This window comes from Neolamprologus multifasciatus, chromosome 12, assembly GCF_963576455.1.
Source record: "Neolamprologus multifasciatus chromosome 12, fNeoMul1.2, whole genome shotgun sequence".
Taxonomy (NCBI): Eukaryota; Metazoa; Chordata; class Actinopteri; order Cichliformes; family Cichlidae; genus Neolamprologus; species Neolamprologus multifasciatus.
The window spans coordinates 20,113,243-20,140,710 of NC_140450.1; the positions used below are offsets into that span (position 1 = coordinate 20,113,243).

Below are 27,468 nucleotides of genomic sequence, written 5' to 3' on the forward strand. Positions count from 1 at the left end.
ATTTGAGATCATTTTTCATTTTGATGAGCTTCAGCTTCAAGTTTAGCATTTTTGAAGCTCAGTTTTGGTACCCTTTTCGCTTTATTTAGCACATTTTCAGTTTTTGGTACTGTTGCTGGCCGATATTTTGCTAATCTTTTGCAATTAAGCTGATTTAGCAAATTCAGCTTTGAATATTTCAAATATTTTTAAACATTTCAGGCAACATTTTCAAATTGCAGCATTCACATTGCATTTTTGCCAGGAAATGCTTTTTCTAGTATTTTTTATTGTCTTATTTGGACTGTGCGTATGTGCTCCAAAGACAGGGCTGAACCAAATGCAGAAACAGACATTTTTATATAAATAATTCTGCTTATCTTTGTGCTTTTGATTATGTCCATGAAAAATAATTATGAAAATGTGATGCAGCAAGCCTGCCGCCAGATGTACTGTTAAACTTTCACACTGTTTACATGTGATCAGAGCTGCAGGGTGTGCAAGGGGTGATGTGTGGTCGAACATGCAGCTTAGTTGCATAATCACAGCAGCTCCTGAATGCTTTTGGATCTATTATTCATTGCTTTGGAAAATAAAAAGCACTTTGTGCTGTTAAGGAAGCTTTAAGAGGTAAAAAAACGGTGGTAAATAGTGGTTTACCTCTTTTCCCTTTGTGTCTCCATTTTCTATCCACTCCACTGTGACGCTCTCATTGTCCTCGTTAAGTGAGGTCACCATCGCCTGATGTATACGTCCTGTAAAAGCACCAGAGATGAGATGAACTCAAACATCAGATTAGCAGAAAAACATAAATAGCTGAAGGTAGAAAATATTGGGACCAAAATCAGTGTAGTGCTATGGAAAATTAAAAGCATTTTATTGTTTAGTAAGTACAACAACAACATAACTGCATTTGCCATTCAAACCCCATGATTTATGAAATATTAAAAGGTCTAATTACCACCTGCTACCATGATCAGATCTGCATGCAGTCTTGTTAAAATAAAACTGTTTTTATTTGGATATACACTGACTTTAAAGAACATGTTTTTAAATAATATACTATGTTACAGGGGTAGGCAACCTTTCTGATGACGAGTGCCATCTAAAATTTTATGATTGCATTAGCAATAAATTTAATAACGCTCTATATTAACAGTTACACACTATATAGAACCACTTTATAGAATTATATTTGTTCGCAGATGTTGGCAGCTATCAGCGAATAGTTATCAGCTATTTTGAAACAAAAAAAGACACTTTTTATCCATAACAAGAACTCCATAACAGCAAATGAACTGTACAACAGAAAATACAAATGCTATTTGTGGTCTCCTCACAACAATGATAAGTAAAATAAACTGGGCCAATATGGCATGTTTGTTAATACAGGGATACACATGTTAATGTGATCTCTGGTCTCTGAGTGTCCAGCATTCAGACGGCTACCTGAGGACACTCTTCATGTGAGAGAAAATCTGCTCACACAGATATGTAGAACCAAATACTGTCAATAAGGCCTCTGCAATGTTCTGAAGACAGTTAAACTTGTCAGGTAGTGATGTCCAGCAGGTGAAAATGCAAGCTCCAAGAACACGCACAGCTGTGGATTCCAGCTGCTTCGATGTTGCATTAACTGGGATTAACTCAGCCAGTTAATGCGAGACAAATCCAGCTACTCATTGAAGCTTTCTGGCTTGATCAGAAAATAAAACATTGGTCCAAACACCTGAAAGTCCCAAAAACGCATTGTGAATTCTGTCTCGAGCACAACTAATGTGTCTATGCGAGCTAATTTGTGATGTGCACCGCTGGCCTGGCCATTTATTTTTAATGCACCGTCTCAGATTAATTCACTGAGTGTCGTGCCCAGGGCTGGACTGGGACAAAATATTGGCCCGGGCATTTTGACTAGAGTCCGGCCCACCAGGTATTAAAGCCATAAAGCCTTTGAATGAAAACAAACGCTGTTGTGACAGTGATGTACACTGTCTTGTTGGTATATGTATGATTTCTATTCATTTTACATCAGATAAAAACTTTGGTTGTAAGCTTCAGATAATTATTTAATAACTGCCAGACATTTTAAATGAGAATAAGAAAGTATTTCTTTGTGCCCCCCTCTCCCTGTTAATGCCTTACCTGCCCCCTGGCAAAACTTTGCTAGACCCGCCCCTGCACAGTTACCAGCTGTCAGCTGCATAGAAAAGGATCCTGGTGTTATTTGTCTCTCAGAAACAGTTCATAACTTTCCTTCAACTCATTCATGTCACCTAAAAGGTAAACCTGTTTCTCCATCACCTGTTCAGCTCTAAAGGTTCAGTAAGGACATCTCCTGGTTTCATCTTCATGTTTCCCTCTCACCAGATAACCAAACCAATATCATGACCAGCAGCTTTTACGGCTGTGGCTCCAGCAAACATCAACTGATACTATAAGTTAATATTAAATAAATTCTAACAACAGCTTATCAAGCTTAAACGTGCTGCTGTTGTTTAGCGCGACATCCGGCGGTTTCCTCTTTCTGGCGCAAAGTGGGCGACAAACAATAGAGTACAGCTGATCATTGATCAGTTTCATGATTGAAGTAGCAACAGGAGAGAGAGGAGAGAAGAGGCAGCTGTGCAGCATAATGACAGAATAACTCCTTTGTGTCTTTTTCCATTCTAGCTGAAGTACGGGACAAACTGTTCCTTTTCAGCTCAATACGAAACGTGTGATATTTTCTCTGAATGCAGGACGACTCCGTCTTTTTACGTGACAGTTGGTAACTCTAATAACTAGCCTTATGAATAAAATAAAGTTCACTACAACAATGCTGATGAAAACTCTGTCATGCTAGCTAGCTCGCAGTACGAGTTATTGTAACTGACTGTAAAAAAGTCAGCACAACGAAAATAAACTACACCTAAACTTGGTTTATATCTGACCCAGATAGACTGCAGGTCATAACTTCTTACCTGAAGTTCAGTTCACCTGACACTCGGACCTGTGCTGCCTTGGGTCTCTGCTCCTCCTGCCTCCCCTTTCCCTCATCCACCTGCCAGCCTCCACCACTTGCTAATGTTACTGAATCTGTGGAAGCTCCGCCATAGCCACCACCAAACAACTGAGTTATTTTTACACACCAGCCAGCATCTGGCCAATCCACCACCTGTCATTTTTTATACCCTTACAAAAAATAAATAAATAAAAAATCATCGGCCCACCGAGCAAATGCCCGGTAAGCCCGATGACCAGTCCAGCTATGGTCATGCCATCAGTTAACCCTTCGCGTGCCAACTGTGGCATGCGTGCTTAGGGTTGCTGACCCCTGCTATATTATAATTGTTGTGTGACGACCCACTGATGTATTCTATACATTTTCAGTTCTGTTTCTGAAGTGTTGTGCTCCTACTTTTTTATTAATTTTTTTTTATGCCATATACATTTAACCTAGCGTCAATTAAATTACATTACTAATTATATAAGCTTATATTCACCTTTATCCTCACAAACAAAGAATCTAGTTCCAGATAATGCAGGCATTTCAGTGAAATGTTACTAACACAAAACCCGCCTATGCTCACCAACAGAGGCTTTTATTTCATTTCCATTGTTCTGTAAGTGACTGAACAAATTAGGTTTCTTGTGAGAAGAAGGCAGCAGGTTGAGGCTAATCTTGGTAAGTTCAGACCAGGAGGTTTGATAATGAAACGTTAGCGAGACTCGGATAACAGAGATGAGAGCAGCTGCAGTTAGCCTCTGTGCTTCTCTCCGCCCCTCTGTCTTCAACACTGCAATACTAACAGCAGGAGAAAAAAAAGAAAAAGGACAAAAAGGAAAAAAAGCTGCTCAACCCTCCCATTTTTGCCTGTGCAGATCCAACTGCATGCTGCAAAATCCCTTCACTATCTAAGGAAACGGCATGCTCCAGTATCCATTATTTAGAGACACAAAGAGAGCAGGCCAGCAAAGATGCTTTCAGTGTTCTCATGTGCTGAACATTTGATCAATTTACCATACAAATGTTTCACATTTGCAAAAAGCAGGGAAAAGGATTTTCTCGCAGGGCAGCCATTTATTCAACAGAATGCACATGTTCTATTTGTTAAGTATATATCGTGCACTTGTGATAGCTTTATTTCCTTAAAATTTAGGTGATTTAGCAAGGTGTGGACATCCAGTATTTGAGCCATTCCTGTGTGCATTTATAGAGGATACAAACAGCCATAAGAATACACAGAATAGCAAAGTTAACCCAACCCCCACCCTAAAAATAAAAAAAAAATTAGTTGAAATTGATTTACAATAAATCACAAAGTTTTAAAATGTAAGAGTGGTTTTATACTTTGTCCATTTCAGCCCTCAAAACTAATTTAGTTTCTGAACACTCATTGTGGTTCATGTAATCTGTCACCTGTAAACACAAAGGGTTTCTTGTTGTTGTTGTCATTACCTCCCAGCTGGATGGATAGATATAATTAAACTATTAATTGATTTAAGTATAATGTTCATGTGCAATGACAGCTTATCTTATAAGAGAAACTTATACTACAATTCATTTGGTTTTGTTATTAGCAGGCAAGATGCTTTCACATTTTATTATCAGAGAAATCAGCCACATGCTATTATAGAAAACTTCCATACAGACAGTAATGATAACAGTAACTAATCCAAACATAGACTTGAATTTAAACAGGAAATGTACATGTAGCTTTTAAAAAAAAATAAAAAATTCTACTGCTGATCAGATGTTTACCAACAGTATACAGTCATCCCCCGCTATATCGCGGTAGAGCAGGGCGATATGGCCCAAAATATTTATCACGATATATATTTGAAAATTTGCGATAACGATATAACTAATGATATAATTGATGTGAGACAAAATCCATGTAAAATATCCACTAAAGTTAAAAAGAGATGCTTTGCAACATTAAACTGCAGTGTGCCAAATAAAAAAGTCAAATAGATATTTTTTGGACCATAAAGTGCACGGGATTATAGGGCTCACTGTAATAAAAATGTCCCAATAGAGATCGACAGACCATGTGACCGATCACTTTACCCGTCGGCTTCCAGTGGCTGTCATGCGACCGGCTATGGCAGTTAATAATACAGCTTCTTGCCATTCTTTGTGTCTCTGTTTATCTCTGTGTAACTGTTGTCTTGTAATAGCCCGTGCGCACTAGCCACTTGTACCTACAATCCTTTGCAGTTTTACCCCAGAAATTACGTCACATTTTTGATGTCTATAGCTTTGATGGAGGTTGGCACCGAGTCTGAGGAACAAACTGTCTGTAGGGTTGACTGGAGTAGACAGATCTACTCTAAGATCCTGTGTGGCTGTTACGACTAGGTTGCTTTGGACCCTACGCACAAGCGCTGTATGGTAACAAGATATTTCTGCTCGTTTTCTTCTCATACACATCAACTTGCACTGTAATGAAGGAAGTATTCACATCCTTTACCCAAGTAAAAGTACTAACACTATACTTGTACAAGGAGAAGTGTTGCAAAGGTTCTGAGAATGTTACCTATGTCAAAGTAATCAGAACCGACTATTACACTGCTATATGTCATTATCATTAGGTTATTAATATTATTCACATTAATCACAACTAAAATTGTTTTAATTGGGGAAAATAATGACCGTTTAATAGAACTGATATTGTTACACTCATCATGAATTAATTTAATGATTATTTTCTCTATTAGTTATTTAATTAGTTAGAAAAAGCTCCAAAAACAGTCGAGGAGTCGAGGTCTGAGGGCTCTAAAGAGTGAACAGGAAGATGACCTAGAGTCAGAGTTGAAGGGTACCAGAAAAATCAGGTCTTTGTTTAAAATGCAATCACACTATAAACACAAAAAGAACTAATTTATCTTTTGTTGGTCCACTTTAAGATTGTTGAGTTTGCGTCTTATAAAAAGAACTATATGTAAAAACACTCTTGGGTGTCAGAAGCTATAAAAAGTTCTGTTTCCATTAGTGCTATTCATAACCAGATGGGTGACCTATCACAGGTATTGGTCCACCACAAACTGCATTCATCCACAAAAACTGGTCTTTGGAAAGATAGACTCTGAAAAAAAATCTAGCTAAATTATACAGTGACTGGGGGGAAGATTAAATGTCACACCTCCAAGAGTAGCAGCACTCAGAGGATTTATGGAAACAACTGTGCTAAGCATGGCTCTCCAAATCACTGCTCCATCCTGCTAACCACTCTGGAAAAAAACGGCTGCCTGCTTTTGCCAATGTCAAGCAGCAAGCCGCCGACCACAGACTTCCTGTGGCTTCATTGCGATCAGACTCAATAAACTACTTGGTGCATAAGTAACGGCAGCAGAGAAGAGAACAACTTCGCCCAAACTACTTTGATAAAACGAGACAAAAGTCTTATTATTTTATATTATGTAAATCTGAAATTTAAAAATGAAACAATATGGAATGTAAGGGGTTATAAATAACCAATAATTATCTAAAACATAATAATAGCAACAACAACAATATAATTTTACACAAGAAAATCTGCAGCCCAATACATGTACTACTTAGGTGGTAATAAACAGACACTGCACGATGTTATCACATTACTTAATTAATGATACTACACAATGACAATTTTTAACATTTTTCAGCATGCTGAGTACTGCAGTAACATATATATTCTGATTTATGGCCGTTTCCCAACTCAAAGTTAAATAAAGCAGGCAGTCATGAAGTTTAACACAATTAAGTACACTTTAGTTATTATTTTTTGCTGCAAAATGAGATTGTCAAGCACACCAACACTGTCAGTGAAGCCTGGCCATAAATGGTGCCAAAAAAACTGAGTCAGCATGCTATCAGCCTGTGACTGAATGGGATCAAGCAAGCAATTACATCCAATCAGTTTCTGATAATAAAGTAATTCGCTGTGATGAATCATCAAAAAAAATGCTGTCTACATAGGAAGAAATTCACATATAATTATTAAAGTTGGTCTCAGTAACCTTTCTGATCTACAGGAATATCACCAGAATACAATCAACTGGCAGCCAGTTAAGCTGAGTCCCCTTGAGTTGTGCTCATTGACAAAGACTCATTCAGACTGTCTGTCTGCATTTATAAATTACACAGCAATTATTTATGAGCATCTAACAATCTCTGAGAGCGATTGCAGTGAGTCCAAGTCCAACTGCGAGCGTTTGCTGGTCTGTCTCTCTGTGCTGGCCCTGCGATACAACCTGTTTAGGGTCTAGTTTGCCTCTCACACTGCAACAGCTGGGATAGATCCACCCCTAACGCTGACCTCAGTGGATAAGTGGTTAAGAAAATGAATGGATTAAATGATACATAAACGCACTATTCTGTTTTTATTTACACAGATGGAGATGTATTTATTTCCCAAAACACAAAAGAAGAAATAAATAGCAACACCCCCCCCCCAAAATCAATCATCAGCCAAATTGTTATTTTAATCACCCATATTGGCACTGGTACAGAACTTCATGAACTCCACATCTCCAGTTAGAAGTTCTCTTATAATACAGTACAATACACATATTAATGGCCAGACCTCCCTACTATTATACATACTGTTATAAAAATGCCCAATAAATATCAAACCGTCCTTGAACTATACTATTATAGAAGGGGTAGATCTGTTACATTAAAGTGACAACTAAATGACACAATGCTCAACAGGTACTAGGGGTTGAGTGGATACAGTTCGTCTCACTCTAAATGTCAATTTTACACAGGTCATTAGGTCCAGATATAATAAGGACAAGGCTTGTTTTAGGCTCATTCATAACAACCCACAAATACAAGAATAACACTCTAAGGCAGTGTAACTGTCATATGATCCTGCTGAAACTGATGAAGTGATCACTTTCCTCCCAACTCTGCTAACTTTGCAAGATGTTTGCTGTGTCAATGAGCCAACAGTTGGATCTTCACTGTAAAATGCCAGCACTTCGTCTTTTCTGCTACCAGGCGAGACTGTTTAACTGAGCCTTATAGTGAGTGCAAATGCCAAGAGAGGCAGTCATGATGAACCCATAATGCAACAGTACAAGACATTTCCCAGGCTAAGCAATGGTGCTGCTTGTAGACATTTGCTGTTAGCAGTGGCAGGAACTATGTAAACTGAACCTCAACAGCAGTAAATGGCACTAAACAACACTGAACACCAGGAACTTGTGTAACCTGTTGTACCCAGAAACGCATGTTTTAAAGTACTAACAGCATAGGTCTTAAAAAAACGATTTATTGATTTAATTAAAAGTAAAATTATTATTTTTGTTATTACATTTACTTTCAAATGGCAAGGCAGACATGCCTTTTAATAATCGAGAAGTGACAAATTTCCTTAACTGGAAACTATTCTACCTTTCTTTCTGCAAAGCTACAGACCCAAACGGACAGGTTTCAAGGACACAGCATACGTCCAGACACTGTACATCTACAAGATCCACATGAGCTATTGTGCAGCTGTACTCTCTGACCTTGCCAAAGACAGGAATATTTATTTTTCCCCCAGACTTTAATAAACTAACGGCTGCCTACATCTTCCTCACAGACATACACTGTATCCTTAGACTTAAAAGAGCTGAAATGCCAAGTCACAGCCGGGCTTGTTTTACTGAATCCCCCATCAAGTGCCCCACTTTTTTACTAAAACCTTGCTGAATGGGTACACTGACACCTCCCAGGAGCAGAAGGGGCTTAAAATGGGGGTGCTCTAGTTCTGCTAAGCCTGTGGAATAAACAAAACCCTCAAAGCATCGTTTTCACCCACAGAACCAGAGACACCTATTAATGAAACCATATCAACATGGCACACATTCAGAAAAAAAAATGATGCAGTGTACAAACACCACACAGACCCTTGCCTCTCCGGTACTCCACTCTGCTCTGAAAGACCCTACTATGCCAAACCATAATATTTTACTTAAAACAAACAAAGAAAGAAAAAAGATAAAATCCAGGAACAATTAAGGGTATAATACCTTCAAAGGTGTATACATCATCCTCTGATGACTGGAGGTAGTCTAATTAAGCTGCTCCTAATTGTTTTCTATGAGACCTAGCTCTCAACAGGAATAAATATGAAATGGAAAAAACACAGAGGGAGCGAGTGAGTCCTGGCAGAACAGAGGGAGCCGGCTGCAACAGATGGGGTGGTGGCTAATAGCATGAATCTGGCTTGAATCTGAACCAGCCCCCAGAGAGAGAGGGAGAGGGCAATCCCTGCTCTGGATACAACACCAGACAGACAGAACTGGTTCTTTCCGCAGCCCTGCTGTGCATCTAGTTCACATCTCACTCTTGATCTTAGGACAGAGATTATGGATTTAGGGACATTACCAATGATACTAACCAGCACAGGGGCTGCAGCACACCTCTGGCACTAGCTTCCAAGCTTATTCCCGTGTGCTTTGTGTACAAGATTGGTGCTGTTTGAGGGTTTGTTGCAAAACAATTTCACTGGGTGTAGCAAAGTCCTGAAAGGACCAGCAGGAATGACACAAACTTCTGTGTCATCTTTGGCTCTATAGCCCTGAAGCAATGCCGAACACAGAGCAGCAAGAATAAAGCTGGTATTCACAGAAAGGAGTCATACAACAACCAGCCTCTCCCTTTTCTCGGTCTATTCATCTGTTAGCCTTCAGAAACAACTTCAGCTCATGTGAATGCAGTTTAACCCCCCTTTTTTCTAAGCTATTATGGCTACATTCGTAGTACCACTACAAAAAACCGAGGGCATCAGTAGGTGCCTCATATTTAAGGTTACACTATCTACAATTGTATATCCTTGCCATTGCCTCTATTAAATAAAACACTATCATCTTTTATGACCCATGCAATACCAAGAGTAATAGAGGAAATAAAGGAAAGAGTTATAAAAAATGGCCTACGTATATGCTCTTGTTACAAATGTAATTTTATGGCAAATGACCGTGATAAAAGACAATATTAATACAGGATTTTAGACCTCAAAAGGGTTTCCATAACAACTAGCGGTTCGGTTTATTGACAGAGAATTTAATAAGCTAACAATGAAAGAAAGCGGGGATAAAATATAACCAAAAACCAAAGTGCATGTTAACGAAACCGATTTTACTGCGGAACCACTGCTGTGTGAAGCCGGGAAACAGCACACAGCCTTTGGCTAGCCACAAGCTAACGCTAATCTTGCCGTCTACGTTAGTTAGCTAAGCTAACCGGGTTAGCAATCCCGCTAGCTTGGCTAATTATAATTTTGAATTCCCTGTTATAATAAATAATTTAAGAAACTAGGTGGCGCTAGAGTTAATATGTTTGTATGCTTGATAAAATCCCATCAAAGACATTTGTTGTTATCTAATGATAAGAATCTAGAGGTATCGGGAAATATCTTCTGAATGGGCATGCTAACAAAGGTAAGGCGCCCATTCAAAGGCTTAGGCCGTGCTGAAACTCTCCGCCCTGACAACTAATATGAACCTGCAGCTAGCGTTACGCTCTGCAGCCAGAAACAACGGTTGCTATATTCAACAGCAGCGCAGCAACAAAGATCCCCAAACAACTTACACACCGTGACAGGAAAAATAAATAGACAGGGTGAAACTTACCATCGCTGCGTTTTATCTCCACATAGGTACCAACGACTATCTTCCCAAAGCCAGACGCCATTCTACATCACTTAAAAATGAACAAATACAGGACTAGAGACTTATTGTAAGCCGAGTAAAATCAGCTTCTTTGGCAGTCTTTGGTTTGGGAGGAAGATGCAGTCAGTGGCAGCATTACGCATTACGTCAAGAGCATTACGTACCTACCAAGAATAGCAGTTTCTTTCCGGTCAGCTTTTTCAAAATAAAATGGTTATGCGGCTCATAAAAGCAGTGCATTTACTACAGTGTTTATAATTGTGATTTCTTTAATCATAGGCTGTTCCTGTAAAATATTGGATTTCCTATTAAAGTTAATTGAAAAACTATTACTTTTACTTGTACATTATCACTTTGGGTGCAAACACACCATAATAAATATATTATAGCTATTATAGGCTGTTGTAATTGACTCCAAAATAAACAGATGTTAAGATTAGTTTCCTCCTAACCAACTCAATGATTTAAAATGGTAGGTAATAATAATAAATGCTAATTTTTCTGTAACATGAGCACTTACATTGAGCTCATGTTTCAAATATATGATACTAATCTTAAAATGCAATAAAAATATATTTAATGACGTATATAAACATATATGACATAAATAAATAACTGATAATAACTGATAACTAATGCATTTTTTTTGGTATGAACAAAAATCCCTCTATTGTGCAATTTATGCTGCAGTGGATGCAGTATACCACCTGGTGGTACTACTGCTCTAATAGGTCCAGATGCATCACAGTTCTCTGACTTCTTCACTACGTACGTAATGTGGAAAAGATGCCAAGAATTTACCTATGACATTTATGACGTTTTATGTGTAAACCTCTAGGACTATCACTAGGATATGTAGAGGACCAGCACACCCAACAGTCGTCATTTACAAAAAATGAAAAAAATATTACTTGCACTTTGCATAACACTGAAAGTGAACTAAAAAAATGTACAAAACACTTTTTAAAAAACACAAATGTTAATGAGAAAGAACAATGAAACCACAGCTCTCTATTTCTCAACAGCATTGCGTTGTTCTTCTAATCTACTGTGCAAAAGTTTAAACTGGCCCCTCATTTTTTTATATATATATTTTGCCAGACTTGAGTCTTATTTTGAGCAATTTTGGTCTTTAGCAATATTTTACAGGCATTTTTTTCAGTCCAGTCCTCGTACCTGATTCTCAGGGGATTTTTTTATGTTCTTGTTTTTAAGCCACAACCAACCTATGAATCACTCAAGAACAAAAAAGAATGCATTCAACTTAAGGAATGACTCAGTTTTGCGTCTACACATGATGAACAAGTTAGAGATGTAACATTATCTTTAGATGCTTTGTTACCAGCAGCCTGTCAAAAAGAAAAACATCATTTGTTTATACAAAAAAATGCAAAAGAAAACATAGTTCGATGGGCAGAAGATAGTATTTTTGCATCAGAGATCAATTCTCAAAGAGCTTTTAACTGAAAAGCACTTGCTGTGAACTGTATCTTTAAAAAAAAGTAGGAAAGTGGACAAGTGGAGGACAAAAGCACAAAAGGAGAAGTTGCAGGATTTAGAAACTATTTACAGCAGATGAAGAATATTGAAAGTCATATCTTAAGAAACAGGACAAAATAACACCAAAGTCCCGAAACAGAACCTGAGACACGCCTCTGACCCTTCAGTTTATCCATCTTCTATTCACTGAAATCTACTCTGAAATGGTCTCAGTGGGAGGGTGGCTGTAAAGATGTCATACTTAAAGAAAGAAAAGGTTGAGGCACACCAAATTACAGAAGAACTAGACTGAAAATCTGTAGGTCTGATGGAGTGATGAATCCAAATGGGAATTTTTGGATATCAAACACACAATGGATTACTATTACTATGGCTTCCCCAGAGCCCGGACGTCAGCATTATTGAGGCAGTGTTGGATCATCTTGACAGAGAACAAAAGAAAAGGCCTCAAGACTTTAACACAGTACTGTATGGGCAAAAACATTTGAACTCAAATGTTAATGAAAAAGAAGCAACAGTAGGTCTCAAGAAATTCACTGTGGCAATAGAAGACGAATCTTTGCTGGGTTGTCTTGTATACTGGTGTAGTACTGTATGTATTAACTATTTTTGTTTTTAAGGGACAGTCATGACTTGGGCCTGCAGTATGCAGATGGTCAAGGCAAAGACACACTGTGACTACTGGGGGTCTGGTGGAGATAGTGTCTATCATTTAGAAAAATGGCATTTGTTGCAAGGCTCAAAGTGGGATATGAAGTCATGCTGCAATAATGCTTGAGGGGAAGCCATTTAAGGTTGAACGTACCATGTGAATGGTCTTTTGAAAATTTTTGAAAGGACTGGTCTTTTAAGCAGGTACAAACCCATTTTAACAGAAATATTAATGATACAAAAAAGAAGAAACAATAAACTGCTTTCAAACACACTTTTTCACCCTATCATCCACATCAGACAGTTGCTGGTGAGTTCGGAGGTCAGTGCAAATATAATTAGTATCTCTTTCCCCAACACTAACAACATTATTGATCTTTCCCCTGGTCTGAGTCATGTATCAAAAAATGTCTACACAGTTCACAGATGGAGTTTAACACATAATACAGAGCATGAAACTGATGTGCTGCACATGGAGTTTATAGTTAGTGCTAGATTTCAATTACATTGAGAAAATGCAATTAAATAAAACCATAATACACTATAAATACAAAACTACAATATATTCCCAAAATAGAGAAATTATTTCCAAAAGTATGAATAATTGTGAAATGATATCAATAAAATGCTTGCAGCTGTCTTTTTGATATGCATGTCTACTTTAAAATCCAATCCAAAGCAAACTGATTTAAGGCTCAAAGCAAAAGGCAGGGAGGCAGCGCCAGAGGTTTTATGAAGATGAAGGCCAGACAAGGTAAACATTTGAACACAATGGCCTGCATGAGTTGATGATAACAAAATAAGTAAGCGGAGCCCCACAATACCACTGTGGGAAGCTGAACGATCTGGTGATGTTGGAGAGGACAATCCGGTCTTAAATACTGCAGTGGTGATGGGACAACACAGTTGTGTCAATAACCACTGCAGCTGCTGAGACGCATGCTTCTCAAAACCTCCAACCAACCACTGAACCTGGGACAGAGTAGGTGGAGAGATGAGGGTCACTGGTCTTCAGGACAATGACAACTCTTCTTAAAACATATATTTATCATTAGGCGTGTGCCTGCCTGCTCTCAATTTTTTCCATGTAATTTGCAGTAATCATAATTTCTATTTTAGATGTTTTGAATTTCTCAAAGTCTTCACAGATTGTTTTCTTTTTGCGTACTGAATTGTGAAGCCAGAGTGCTTCTTCATTGGAGCATCACAAAATGGAAAACATCTTGGGACCTCTGTTGGGTGTGTGTGTGTGCTGAGAGGATACCAGTTACAAAAAGTTATAAAACCATCGATGGGACATGCAGCACAGCATTGGACATTTTTGAGAGAATTGCTGAAAACCATTTGAGCGCACATTCAAAGGATGTAAACATACACTCACATTTACACTTGTGAGTCTTTCCACCTTAAACCCTGAACTCTCCCCCTAACCATCAAAATTAATTGCTTGATTCAATATCGAACCTTATGTACGTGCTCTTTCCAGAAGCTACCAGTTTCCACCAGTATCCCCTCCCCACCCACCCACACACACACACACTCTTCAACCCCCCCTCCCCTCATCAGGCAGTTGCTGGTGAGTTCTCAGCTGTCTGTGCCCTAAATAGACCTCATCAGGAGCAGACCACCTTTGAGGGGTTACTCTCCACTAAATTACCAAATCTAAAGTTTGGGGGGTTTTTTTTGTGAAGCTTTAGATCATTCAACAACCCTTAAATTATATGTTTTTCAATACAAGTAGTCATAAACGTACACCAACCTTAAGCACAAAGCTGTTTTTTGGGGGGTTGTCACTGTGGAAAGAACCCCTTCGGTCACTGGTGGTCCACCTTAGTTTTGTCCCACCTCCTTGAGAGTCACTATAAATATAAATTGTGATACTGGTAGGGGGAGGTAACACAAGACAGATAAAGTTGGTAAGAAACACTCGGGACTACAGGTCCAGATCATCTACGCAGGAGGAAAAAGAAAAAGAAAAACCCACAGGAGCAAAGAACAAAGAAGAGGACTGAAGAAGAGAGACTCAACAGAGATACAATCTAAAGGTACAGAACAGCTTCCACACAGAGCTGTGATTCTCTTTTGAGGGACACTCAGGTATGCAGAGGTACTTAGTATAAGGGTAGACTATGGCTATCAGGGGACCAGGTGGAGATAGTGTCGGTCATCTAGGAAAGTGCCATTTGTCTCAAGGCTCAGACTAGGGTGGGAGATCGTGCCCAAATAAGGCCTGAGGGGAGGCCATTTAAAGTTAGAGATAGCATGTGCATGGCCATTTTCTACGGGGGACCCAGGTCAGTGGGACAGGAATTAGCAAGAAGGTGAGATTGAAAATAATTTCTAATTGTATGTTAAATTATTTTCATTGCCACTCTGTCGTTTGTTTGAATGGTGCGTCTTTACAACTTTGAACTGCTTGCACACTTCTTTTCTAACACAATTTAAAGAGACAAAAAGAGTCAGCCACGATCATTATATGTTCAGCTTATTTGACGTATTTGTTTTTCATCCAGAGAAAAAGTAAAAAGCTTAATTTAAATTTGATTGGCAGTATTTGTTAAAGTAAGCTTTGCCTGGTGAGCACAATAAAACAACACACAGGTTTGATTTTACATTTCATATATACATAAATATATATATTTTCCAATTTTTTGCCAGATGGGAGACCCAATCCAGTTAAAAGAGGAGGGAAACAAACACTTTCAGGCAGGCGATATTGACAAGGCCATTGAGTGCTACACTAAAGCCATCAAGGTGTGCCAGGACAAAAAAGTGCTGGCTGTGATTTACAGGAACAGATCTGCATGCTACCTAAAAAAGGTAAGCACTCTGATATGGGACCAAAACTATATCAAACAGATTACACTTGCAGGTTCTCTGACAAACTGTCTGTGATTGTCTCTGTTTTTTCTTATAGGAAAACTATGCTAATGCAGCATCTGATGCAACTAAAGGTAGAGTAATACTTTAAGAACTTTGAACAGCTGTAAATATTCAGTCAACAGCAGAACAAAAATCCATAAATGAAAGCTAGTCATTAACTTAAACAATTTGCCCTCATCCATAGCGATTGATGTTGATGCAAAAGACATAAAAGCTTTGTACCGGCGCTGCCAAGCTCTGGAAAAGCTGGGAAAACTGGATATGGCTTTCAAAGATGTGCAGAGGTGTGCCACGCTCGAGCCAAAGAACAAAGCCTTCCTGGAGACACTCCGCAGACTGGGAGCAGAAATCCAGTCTAAGGTCAGCATTAGGCAGATACAACTGCACACAGAGCACCATACAGGGCAGTAGAAAACTACATATACTACTTATCTAGCTGCAATAAGTATCCATTAAACTCTAACATACAAGTATTCAGCAGGCTAAACACTGAAGTAATTTTCATGACTGTTCATGGCCATATCACCAAACAATATAAAATGTAGTGTACATAGCAGGAGCTTAGAGAAAATGATCATTTATAGTTGCATTTTTTTCTCTCCACAGCTGAAAACTACATTTTCCACAGATTCAAGGGTACAAAACATGTTTGACATTCTCTTCGATGAAGAGAGCGAAAAGGACAAGAAGGAGAAGGTGAGGATTTTCTAAACTTCCTATTGCTATATTTGTTGTGGCAACAAAGGTCATCTGTGATTTTCACACAGTTTTACTTCTTCAACCTCTAGGCCGCCAACAACTTGATTGTCCTTTCGAGGGAAGACGCTGGAGCAGAGAGAATTTTCCAGAATAATGGAGTGACTCTGCTACTCAATATGATCGAGACTGGCAAACCAGAAATGATCCTGGCCGCTGTCCGTACGCTGTCAGGAATGTGCACGGGACATAAGGCTCGCGTGAGTCATGGTGCATGCAAAGTGAAACTTTCAGCAACTCTTTATAAATATATAAAATTCCCATGCCCATGTCACCAGATGTATGATTTGCTTCCCGTTTTCCTTACAAAACCCTTTACACTTACTCCAACAGGCAATGGCCATCATTCAGATGGTGGGTATTGATAAAATGTGCAGCATCATGGCTCTTGACAATGAGGAGATTGCACTGGCAGCCTGCAACCTCTTCCAGTGCATCAATGATTCCCTCACTGGTGGAGATACACGAGAATATGGGAAAGAAGCAGACCTTGTTATGGGTATGAGAGAATAATTATGTGTAATAAGTATCGGTTAGATTGTCTACTTCTTTTTTCATCCTTACTCCTAAAACCACAGACTTTATTCTAAAAGGGCTCCTCTATTGGTGGTATTTTTCACTGTATTATTGACTGATGGACAACCTTTGATTTAATGTGTCTCCCCACAGATCCATCTAAAGACTTGAAAACTATTCTTCTTTCTCTGCTGGAGATGGTTGCAAGTAAAAAGGTGTCTGGCCATGGCAGAGACCAGGCATTAAACCTCCTGAGCAAGAATGTACCTCGCAAAGAGAAGAAGGAGATGGACCATTCCAAAAGCCTTTTCACTATTGACCATGGTGAGCCCAACACATGATTCCCTAACAGATTCCCTAACACAGGCTTTTTGAGTGATACTAATCATACAACATCTGTTTTTGTTTTTTCTTTAGGTTTGAAAAAGATCCTCAAGGTTTGTGGCCAGGTTCCTGAGCTGCCAGACCAGTTGCCCTTGACAGAGAATACACAGCTGATTGCTAGCGTGCTCCTAAACAAGCTCTATGACGACCTCAAGTGTGACCCAGAGAGAAACAACTTCAGGGACATTTGTGACGAATATATCAAGTATGTCCATGAAACATTCAGTGTTAATAAAGGCACTATAAATGAGGCCCAGCAAACATATCTTGTGTAACAATCATAATTTTTTTCTTTTCTCTAATTCTCCATTCATTTTCTAAAGATCCAAAATAGACCCCAAAGACATGGACAAGACCATTCATGCCATCAACTGCATCTCAGGGCTGCTGCAGGGACCATTCGATGTCGGTAATGCTTTAGTTGGTCGGCAAGGCATCATGGAGATGATGGTGGCACTGTGCGGCTCAGAACGTGAGGTGGACCAGATGGTTGCGGTGGAGGCCCTGATCCACGCCTCCTCAAAGATGAGCCGTGCCAGCTTCATTATTACGAATGGTGTCTCACTGCTCAAGGATATCTACAAGAAGACCAAGAATGAGAAAATTAAAATACGTGCGCTGGTGGTGAGTGTGCCAAAATGCAATAAAAGCTTACTTTATGTTTTTTTTCTTTTGTCTCAGGGTCTGTCTGTCTTTATGCATACTCATGTGTCTGTCCTCTCCAGGGTCTCTGTAAACTCGGTTCAGCAGGAGGCGATGATTACAGTTTAAGGCAATTTGCTGAGGGCTCCACAGAGAAGCTGGCCAAGCAGTGCAGAAAGTGAGTATTCACAGAGACTCTGTACTAACTATATGCTAATGACAGTAATATTAAAAAAATACGCTAAACAACCTTATAGAGCAAGGATGTTAGAGTCATTTTTGTCAGGGTTCCTGGGTCGGTGACCCAGTGCTTTCCATTTTGTTCATGTTCAGTTTATTTTGCCACTTCCTGTTTCATTTCCTGTTTGTTCCTGTGTCACCTCGTCTCGTGCCATTAGCCAGATTATGTTCAGCTGTGTACTCACCGGTCTCTCATTATCATCCTCATCAGTCTGTGTATTTAAGTCTTCTGTTTCCACTCGTTCTTTGTCGTGTCATTGATGATGTTTAGGTTGTGTTGTTGTTTCCGCCAGTGTTCGGTCAGCCAGCCAGCCAGCCAGCCAGCCAGCCAGTCAGTCCGTCCGTCCTTCATTCATTCATTCATTCATTCATTCAGTCAGTCGTCCAGCCAGCCATGTCCTTCCTCTGTTCTGTGTGTTCACTCCATCATCAATAAATCACCCAGCTTCACCTACCTGCGAGTCCTGCGTTTGGGTTCCTTCTTCCTCGCCTCCACTCCACAACGCCTGACAGAATGACACGACCCGTGCCACGAAGACACGATTGGGACCCAGCGGACTCGGACCTCAACGAGCGGCAGGTGGCAGCGCTTTATCGTTGGGCAGAGTTGGTCAGGGGAAAACAGCGGCTCTTCGCGGAGCGAGAGCACGTCTTCGAGGGGACTCGCCTGGCTCTGGGCGGGCCTCGGAGACGCCGCGTTCCCCCACCTGCTGCCACACCTGCCTCGGAGCATTTGCCGCGGAGAGCGGACGTTTCGTGCCGCGTTTCGGCCGCTCCCTCTCTCGCCGCTCCGCTCCTCGTTCGCACACCCGTCGCCTCATTTGCCGGACCTCCACCTTCGCCACGGCACCGCGGCTACGCCTCCCACCTCGACTCAATGGAGGCTACCGCGCCAGAGGCTCAGCTGTTTACCCCGGCCGCTTCCTCTTCCCGAAGAAAGCGGCGCACACGCCGCCATAATACGGACTATTTTCAACAACTCCCGGTGGTGAGTTCCACTAACTGTTTTCCACATCCATCGTCTGATTATTCACATAAAACACATAACAGATCCACCACCGATCCATGGGGGGATTCCCTCCTGGATGATGTTGACTGGGAAGAGTTTTTCTGCGCTGCTCCCACAAAGACTGTAAATCGTGGTGGCAGAAAAAACAGACCGAACTCTGATAAACCTGCCAGTAGCACACACCCGGTCACCATTTCCACACCCGTCACTCAGCCATTCCCCACCAGCACGGCAGCCCAGATTTGGCCTTCTTCTTCAGCCATTTCACCTCCTCAGATGTCTAGGGCCCGGCCTACACCCACACCGGTGCCAGCTCCCAGGAGGAAGGCAGCTGCGACGCAGTCTACCTCCACATCCACTCTTGTTTCCCGGGTGGGGGTGACTGGTGTCCAGCCACCTCCCGTGCCTGTCCCAGCGCCCAGGCTGAGGGCAGCCTCAACCCAGCCTGACCTCCCTGGTGGCTTGGAAGAGCTAACCGGCCCACCTACTACTTCACCTCTTTATCCACCTCCTGATCCAACCTTTCACGCCCTCGCACTGTCCCTGGTTAGGCTAGCTGAAGTGTCCCCTGCTCAGGCACCAGCCTTATTAGCCCAGGCCGCCATCTTATCCCCCTCGGTAACTCTGTCATTAGCTCAGCCATTAGCATCGCCAACCTCTGTTCATCCCTTAGCTTCCCCACTCCAGTCAGTTCACTCACCTGCTGTTCAGCTTCCACTCCAGTCAGTTCACTCACCTGCTCTTCAGCCTTCACTCCAGTCCCCTGTAGTCCAGTCTCCTCCCGTCCTCCAGTCCCCTGTAGTCCAGTCTCCTCCCGTCCTCCAGTCCCCTGTAGTCCAGTCTCCTCCCGTCCTCCAGTCCCCTGTAGTCCAGTCTCCTCCAGTCCCCTGTAGTCCAGTTGCCTCCCATCCAGTCGATTCAGTCCCCAGACCTGCAGCCACAGCACCCAGAGCCAGCTGTGAGCCCTCTTGCTCTCCAGCCACAGCACCCAGAGCCAGCTGTGAGCCCTCTTGCTCTCCGGCCAGGGGCCTCCGCGCCCGCTGGCCCGGCCTGTCTCCAGCCAGGGGCCTCCGCGCCCGCTGGCCCTGCCTGTCTCCAGCCAGGGGCCTCCGCGCCCGCTGGCCCTGCCTGTCTCCAGCCAGGGGCCTCCGCGCCCGCTGGCCCTGCCTGTCTCCAGCCAGGGGCCTCCGCGCCCGCTGGCCCTGCCTGTCTCCAGCCAGGGGCCTCCGCGCCCGCTGGCCCTGCCTGTCTCCAGCCAGGGGCCTCCGCGCCCGCTGGCCCTGCCTGTCTCCCGCCAGGGGCCTCCGCGCCCGCTGGCCCTGCCTGTCTCCCGCCAGGGGCCTCCGCGCCCGCTGGCCCTGCCTGTCTCCCGCCAGGGGCCTCCGCGCCCGCTGGTTCTGTTCTGCGCCCGCCAGAGGTCTCCGCGCCTGCTGGTCCCGAGACTGTTCTCGCTGGAGGGCCCGAGGAGCCCGTCCAGCCCCACGACTCGTCAGCTGGAGGTTCAGGAGAACCCGTCCAGTCTTCTGCCTCGTCAGCTGGAGGGCCCGAGGAGCCCGTCCAGTCTTCTGCCTCGTCAGCTGGAGGGCCCGAGGAGCCCGTCCAGTCTTCTGCCTCGTCAGCTGGAGGGCCCGAGGAGCCCGTCCAGTCTCCTGCCTCGTCAGCTGGAGGGCCCGAGGAGCCCGTCCAGCCGCCAGCAGCGGCCTCCGTGTCTTCATCCTCGCCAGCTGCGGCCTCCGTGTCTTCATCCTCGCCAGCTGCGGCCTCCGTGTCTTCACCCTCGCCAGCTGCGGCCTCCGTGTCTTCACCCTCGCCAGCTGCGGCCTCCGTGTCTTCACCCTCGCCAGCTGCGGCCTCCGTGTCTTCACCCTCGCCAGCTGCGGCCTCCGTGTCTTCACCCTCGCCAGCTGCGGCCTCAGCTTCACCCACGCCGTCGCCTGGTCCGGCTCCGGCTTCATCATCGTCGCCTGGGCCAGCCTCGGACTCAGCTTCAGCTTCAGCGTCTGCTTCGCCTGGGCCGGCCTCAGACTCAGCTTCAGCTTCAGCGTCTGCTTCGCCTGGGCCGGCCTCAGACTCAGCTTCAGCTTCAGCGTCTGCTTCGCCTGGGCCGGCCTCAGACTCAGCTTCAGCTTCAGCGTCTGCTTCGCCTGGGCCGGCCTCAGACTCAGCTTCAGCTTCAGCGTCTGCTTCGCCTGGTCCGGCCTCAGGCTCAGCTTCAGCTTCAGCGTCTGCTTCGCCTGGTCCGGCCTCAGGCTCGTCGCCAGCTTCAGCTTCGCCTGGTCCGGCCTCAGCCTCGTCGCCAGCCTCTGCTTCGCCTGGTCCAGCGGCTGCCACGTCGCCAGCCTCTGCTTCGCCTGGTCCTGCGGCTGCCGCGTCGCCAGCCTCTGCTTCGCCTGGTCCTGCGGCTGCCGCGTCGCCAGCCTCTGCTTCGCCTGGTCCTGCGGCTGCCGCACCGTCGCCCCAGCCACGTTCTGGACGTCATCGCCGGCGCGGCCGCCCACCGGACCTGCTCAGCGGCCGTCGCCGCCTTCCTCGCGGCCGCCCACCGGACCTGCTCAGCGGCCGCCGCCGTCTTCCTCGCGGCCGCCCACCTGAACTGTCTCGTCTCGGCCGCCGGCCACGCGGCCGCCCGCCTGAACTGTCTCGTCTCGGCCGCCGGCCACGCGGCCGCCCGCCTGAACTGTCTCGTCTCGGCCGCCGGCCACGCGGCCGCCCGCCTGAACTGTCTCGTCTCGGCCGCCGGCCACGCGGCCGCCCGCCTGAACTGTCTCGTCTCGGCCGCCGGCCACGCGGCCGCCCACCTGAACTGTCCCGTCTCGGCCGCCGGCCACGCGGCCGCCCACCTGAACTATTTCTGTTTTGGGCTCCGTCCCTCCGTCCTGGGCCCCCTCCGCCCGCCCTGTTCTGGTTTTTCTTTCTTTTGGCCGTCGGGTGCCGGCCTTTGGAGGGGGGGGTACTGTCAGGGTTCCTGGGTCAGTGACCCAGTGCTTTCCATTTTGTTCATGTTCAGTTTATTTTGCCACTTCCTGTTTCATTTCCTGTTTGTTCCTGTGTCACCTCGTCTCGTGCCATTAGCCAGATTATGTTCAGCTGTGTACTCACCGGTCTCTCATTATCATCCTCATCAGTCTGTGTATTTAAGTCTTCTGTTTCCACTCGTTCTTTGTCGTGTCATTGATGATGTTTAGGTTGTGTTGTTGTTTCCGCCAGTGTTCGGTCAGCCAGCCAGCCCGTCCGTCCGTCCGTCCGTCCGTCCGTCATTCATTCATTCATTCATTCATTCAGTCAGTCGTCCAGCCAGCCATGTCCTTCCTCTGTTCTGTGTGTTCACTCCATCATCAATAAATCACCCAGCTTCACCTACCTGCGAGTCCTGCGTTTGGGTTCCTTCTTCCTCGCCTCCACTCCACAACGCCTGACAATTTTACAGCGTGGGCGCAATACAGCCCACTATGACTGTCCTGCAAGTATAAAACATGAAGTTTTCGTTAATTCAAAGAAAATGTCAGCTTTTGTTTTTTTTAAACTGTGAACAATGTAAGAAGATTTAAAAACAAACACACAAACAAACAAACAACAAAAAGAAACATTTCTATAGTAGAAAGTGGAAAAAAGTTGAACTTTGTCATTTACTTGTTTTTGTATTACTTAATTACTTGAAAATACAGTTAAAAGTCTGTGCACTCCTTCACATTTGCTAAAGCTGTCTAGTGGCCAGTCTTTTCTGGGCCGATTCTGGCCCCAATCCAAATGTTTGACACCCCTGCAGGCTTCATATTTGTCAGGTTGCAATCAATGATTCATGATCATTTTTGACTTTTCTAGGTGGCTCTGCAATCCCCAGATTGATACCAAAACCAGGAAATGGGCTATAGAGGGTCTTGCATATCTGACTAATGATGCTGATGTAAAAGATGACTTTGTGGACGATGAGCCTGCCATGCAAGCCATGTTTGAACTGGCTAAGGTACGGAAATAACAACCTGAGAAAAACTCAGAAAAGACTAAGAAGAGACCAATAACCGCTTCCTTTTCTCTGTGTTTTTAGTCCAGGGATAAGACGATCCTATATGCAGTTGCTTGCATCCTGGTTAACTGCACTAACTCCTATGAAAAGAAAGAAATTCTCCCTGAGCTGGTTCAGCTGGCCAAGTTTTCAAAACAACATGTGCCTGAGCAACACCCCAAAGTAAGAGAAGAATGTAAAAGTCAGACCTAAACTGATGATTCAACAGAACAGGAAATGTCTCACACACACACACACACACACACACATACACATACACATGATGCATTTTTTCTTGTCAGGACAAGAAGGACTTTGTTGACAAGAGAGTGAAAAGGCTGCTGAAGGCCGGAGTCACATCAGCTCTTGCTGTCATGGTGAAAGCAGAGAACATCATCTTGACAGATCAAACCAAAGAGATGCTGGCAAGGTGGGAAAGGAAAAAAAAGAAAAAAAGACTGATGAGGCGTAACAAAATATGTAAACCAAAACACATACTGTAACTCCCTGGAATTGTACTGGGACATCTGTGACGTTTGTAGTCTAGAGGGGAATTCCAGTTTGGTGACAGCTGAATAAATGACATCATGACTCTTTGACACATTTTTTAATCTTTAGGGTTTTCTTGGCTTTGTCAGAGGATCCCAGAGATCGCGGTACTATTGTTGCCCAGGGTGGAGGAAAGGTAAGCAGTTTGAAAAAAAAAAAAAATTAAAGTAGACTTGAATTTATGGCGCTCTATAAAGCCACGGTTAGATACATGGTGAGCGCAAGCATGTCAGGATTTGTACTGATCAACTTAAACAAATTCCACACGTGTACGTTACTGTTATTTAGACATATAAATGTGGCTCGGCCCTCAGGCTCTCATACCACTCGCTCTGGAAGGAACAGAAGCAGGAAAGGTGAAAGCCAGCCATGTCATTGCCAAAATAGCTGCCATTTCCAACCCAGAAATCGCCTTCCCTGGTGAGAGGGTAAGACAGAAGCTCCTTTGTTTTCTTCAGTGACAGTTTTGCCTGTGGCAATGATTTTTTTTTAATGGTTTAAATGAAAGTGTTTACACTTGTTTTTACTTGGAGTCTGTGTCATAGCTATTCAGCTCTCACATCTTTTATTGTTTCACAGGTGTATGAGGTAATACGTCCATTAGTGAACCTCCTTCACACAGACAGAGAAGGCATGCAGAACTATGAAGCTCTGAGAGGTCTCACCAACTTGGCTGGTTTCAGTGAAAAACTGAGGTGAGTTTTTTTTTCTTTTTAAGATCACATTAATAAATCGACACTGTGACATTAAATAACTCATTTTCTATACAACAGTTTGCTACATTCTGCAGATTTCATTTTCAATTATAACCTTCACCTGTTTTTGTAGAGTGAAGATTGTGAAAGAGAAGGCTTTGCCCGAGATTGAGAACTACATGTTTGAAGAGAATGAACAGATCAGATTGGCTGCCACTGAATGCATGTGCAACCTAGTGACATGTAAAGAGGTGAGGACAGCTGCAAACACATAATGATGGACGGCACACACTAAGTAGGCATTCCAACAGGTTGGCCGAAAATGAAATGAACTCTGTATGCTTTAGGTGCAGGATCGCTACCTGGACGATGGCAATGATAAGCTGAAGTTGCTGGTGTTGCTCTGCGGCGAAGATGACGACAAACTTCAGATAGCTGCAGGTGGAGCTCTGGCCATGATCACGGCTGCTCAGAAAAAGCTGTGCACCAAAATGACTCTGGTGGTATGTGCAACAGTTTACTACAACCCACACCCGTTTCTGATTTTTCTTTTTGTATAGAGATATCACTTAAATGAGGTAATTTAAAACTTTAAGATGTACTCCTACAGTTACAGATAGTAGATTTTTGGACAATAACAGTTTTGCCTCTGTTACCACTAAAGTGTAATTTCTAAACAGTTCATGCGACACTTTTGTTAAGTCCCTGTGAACTAAAACTAAAAGTCTGCACTACGGTCACACCTTCACAGACTTACAGAGTCAGGTGTATATTAGCCAATGATGTTTATGTTTAAACAGAGTATCTTATCTGTACCAACAGACTTCCCAGTGGCTTGAGATCCTGCAGCGGTTATGCCTTCACAGCAATGTTCAGGTTCAACACCGTGGTCTTGTCATTGTTTACAACATGCTCAACTCAGACAACAGTGACCTGGCTAAGAAACTGATAGAGAGCGAGTTACTGGAAATCCTGTCAGTGGTTGGCAGAGCTGAGGACAATCCGAAGAGGCAGGAGGCCATTGATGCAGCACGCACATGTTTGGTCAAAGCTATGGATCTTGGTCTCATCAAACCCTTCGTCAGCCCTTCTTAAAGAAAATGATCAAAGATTAAAGATCAAAGGACATTCTTCCTTTTTCCCCTCTGATAAACAGAGATCCCTCCCCCCAAATAACTGTTTTTTCACATAAGTGATTTTAGGAGTCATCACCCTGACTCCCCATCTCTAAATATAACCCCTCACACTGTGAAGCAGGGATTCTTTTTATATACAGAAAGGGGTTGCGTGATATGGGAATCATATATGCGGTGGGGGTTTTCAGCGATTGGTTTGTGATAAAGCTGTAACTGTGTCTAAATGTTTAAAGACTGATGCATTTACATGTGTTTATATTTTGCCATTTGTGTGGTTGATGAGCCATAATACACCATTTAAATAACACCTAAATGTTTCAGTGTTTCTTTTCTAAACTCAGTGCAAATAAGCAGCACAGACTGAAAACATTAAATCAGAAATCTTTATAGATCTTTTTTAACAAACAGCATCTTGTATTTACATTAATAAATCTTTTTTGAGTTATAATTTGAAGTAAGACTATCATTCCTCCTGAATAACTATATGTAAATAGACAAGAATCAAACATTTATATTTAGCAAATACAAATTATTAGTTTTTTGGGTGGTTTTTTGCTCTTGGGTTTTCAATTAAAAATTCAAAATGAATAACTATGAAATGCAGTAGAATGTGTAACTTTGACACTCTGATTTATTGTTTTTACACATAAACTACCACATGTTTACAGGTAATTTGTATGTTTCCTTTAACAGGTTATTAATATGTAATTACATAGAAACAGGTAGTTTTGCATTTTGCAGTCCTGATTCCTGCATATAATAAGCCATAACAATAAACATTATTGCCATTATTTACCATTATTGTTTCCTGCAAACAAAGAAGAATACTGAGACAGAATTAATTCCAGGATTACAAAAGTATATCTCAGCATGTCAAAGCATTAGTCAGTATTATCTTACTCTTTTTTTAACTTAAAAATTCTAATCACTTCATGTCATTTTATTTCTAAGAGGTAATACTGTTACCAATACATTGATATACAGTTATTAATATACAGAGCTCGACAGTCATCAAAGCAATGAGTGCCAGCTGCTGGTCAATGTTTATCACAGCTGCAGACGTGCAGCAGTCCATGTGCTGTTGCAGTTTATTCTTACAGTGTGCACTTTCACTCTGAAGACAGCCGACACAATCAAATGACTTGCTCTTCCTAATTTGTGTTTCCTTTTCATTTTAAAGTATTTTATTTTAGCGTAACAATCACTCCCCTTTCACTATTTTTGTCATTATGCTTGATTTATTTCAAACTTTAAATGTCCACTAGATTTCATTAATCCACAGTGAAGATGAAACATAACAAAGTACAGGAACCTCTATCATCTTCTTTGTGGCATGCTCTGAATACACAGACAAGCATATCTTTGACTAGATGTGTAAAACTAAATGTTTTAAAAAGTCAGTACCATGAAGGCTACAGCAGTACTAAGCACTATATGCATATGTAATATATCAATTTTACTATACATTCTTGTTTTTGTATGAGATCTTTTTATTTCAGACCGTCCCTTTGTAACCATGGAGAGAAGAAAGGAAGAGCAACGGTCTGGCGGTGCATCATCACTCTCAGCATCTGCATGATTTAATATTTACAACATCACAGATCTGTGATTATTTCTCTCTGCTCACATGATGTTCCTAAAAACTCTTTAATGAGTGACGAATTTGTTGGTCAGTTCATTCAATGTGAGAAAATGTCCTTATTTGTCTCTTCCCCTCACATACCCACCCACACACATCTCCTCCTCTCCTCATTTGTCCTTATTTGTCTCTTCCTGGTCGTTGTGTCCTTGGGCAAGACACTTTACCCTACCGCCTACTGGTGTTGGCCAGATGGTGCGATAAGGCAGCCTCGCTTCTGTCAGTCTGCCCCAGGGCAGCTGTGGCTACAACTGTAACTT

At 42.8% G+C, this 27,468-nt stretch overlaps 2 protein-coding genes across 6 annotated transcripts in view; one reads left to right on the plus strand and one right to left on the minus strand.

Moving 5' to 3' along the window:
• kif2a (kinesin family member 2a) overlaps positions 1–10,774 on the minus strand; it is a 21,742-nt gene extending 10,968 nt beyond the window's left edge. For 3 of the 5 annotated variants that reach the window (XM_085179657.1, XM_085179658.1, XM_085179655.1), the window contains exons 1-2: positions 10,567–10,773; positions 640–734 (exon numbers count right to left, since the gene is read on the minus strand). In XM_085179657.1, coding sequence (XP_085035783.1) covers positions 640–734; positions 10,567–10,627 — 156 coding nt within the window. In that variant the 5' untranslated portion in view covers positions 10,628–10,773. Of the gene's footprint in view, positions 1–639; positions 735–10,566 lie in introns of all 5 variants that reach the window. The other 2 variants (XM_085179656.1, XM_085179659.1) reach the window with 2 other exon arrangements.
• Positions 10,775–14,555: 3,781 nt separating this feature from the next.
• Positions 14,556–26,017, plus strand: unc45b (unc-45 myosin chaperone B). Its single transcript, XM_085179653.1, has 20 exons — positions 14,556–14,801; positions 15,415–15,576; positions 15,674–15,710; positions 15,824–15,999; positions 16,246–16,335; positions 16,428–16,595; positions 16,729–16,894; positions 17,065–17,235; positions 17,329–17,500; positions 17,619–17,919; positions 18,021–18,115; positions 23,009–23,150; positions 23,232–23,372; positions 23,492–23,619; positions 23,808–23,874; positions 24,053–24,166; positions 24,318–24,433; positions 24,567–24,684; positions 24,781–24,936; positions 25,256–26,017. The coding sequence occupies exons 2-20, from the start codon at positions 15,415–15,417 to the stop codon at positions 25,526–25,528; spliced, it is 2,793 nt and encodes a 930-aa protein (XP_085035779.1). The 5' UTR covers positions 14,556–14,801; the 3' UTR covers positions 25,529–26,017.
• Positions 26,018–27,468: the final 1,451 nt, after the last annotated feature.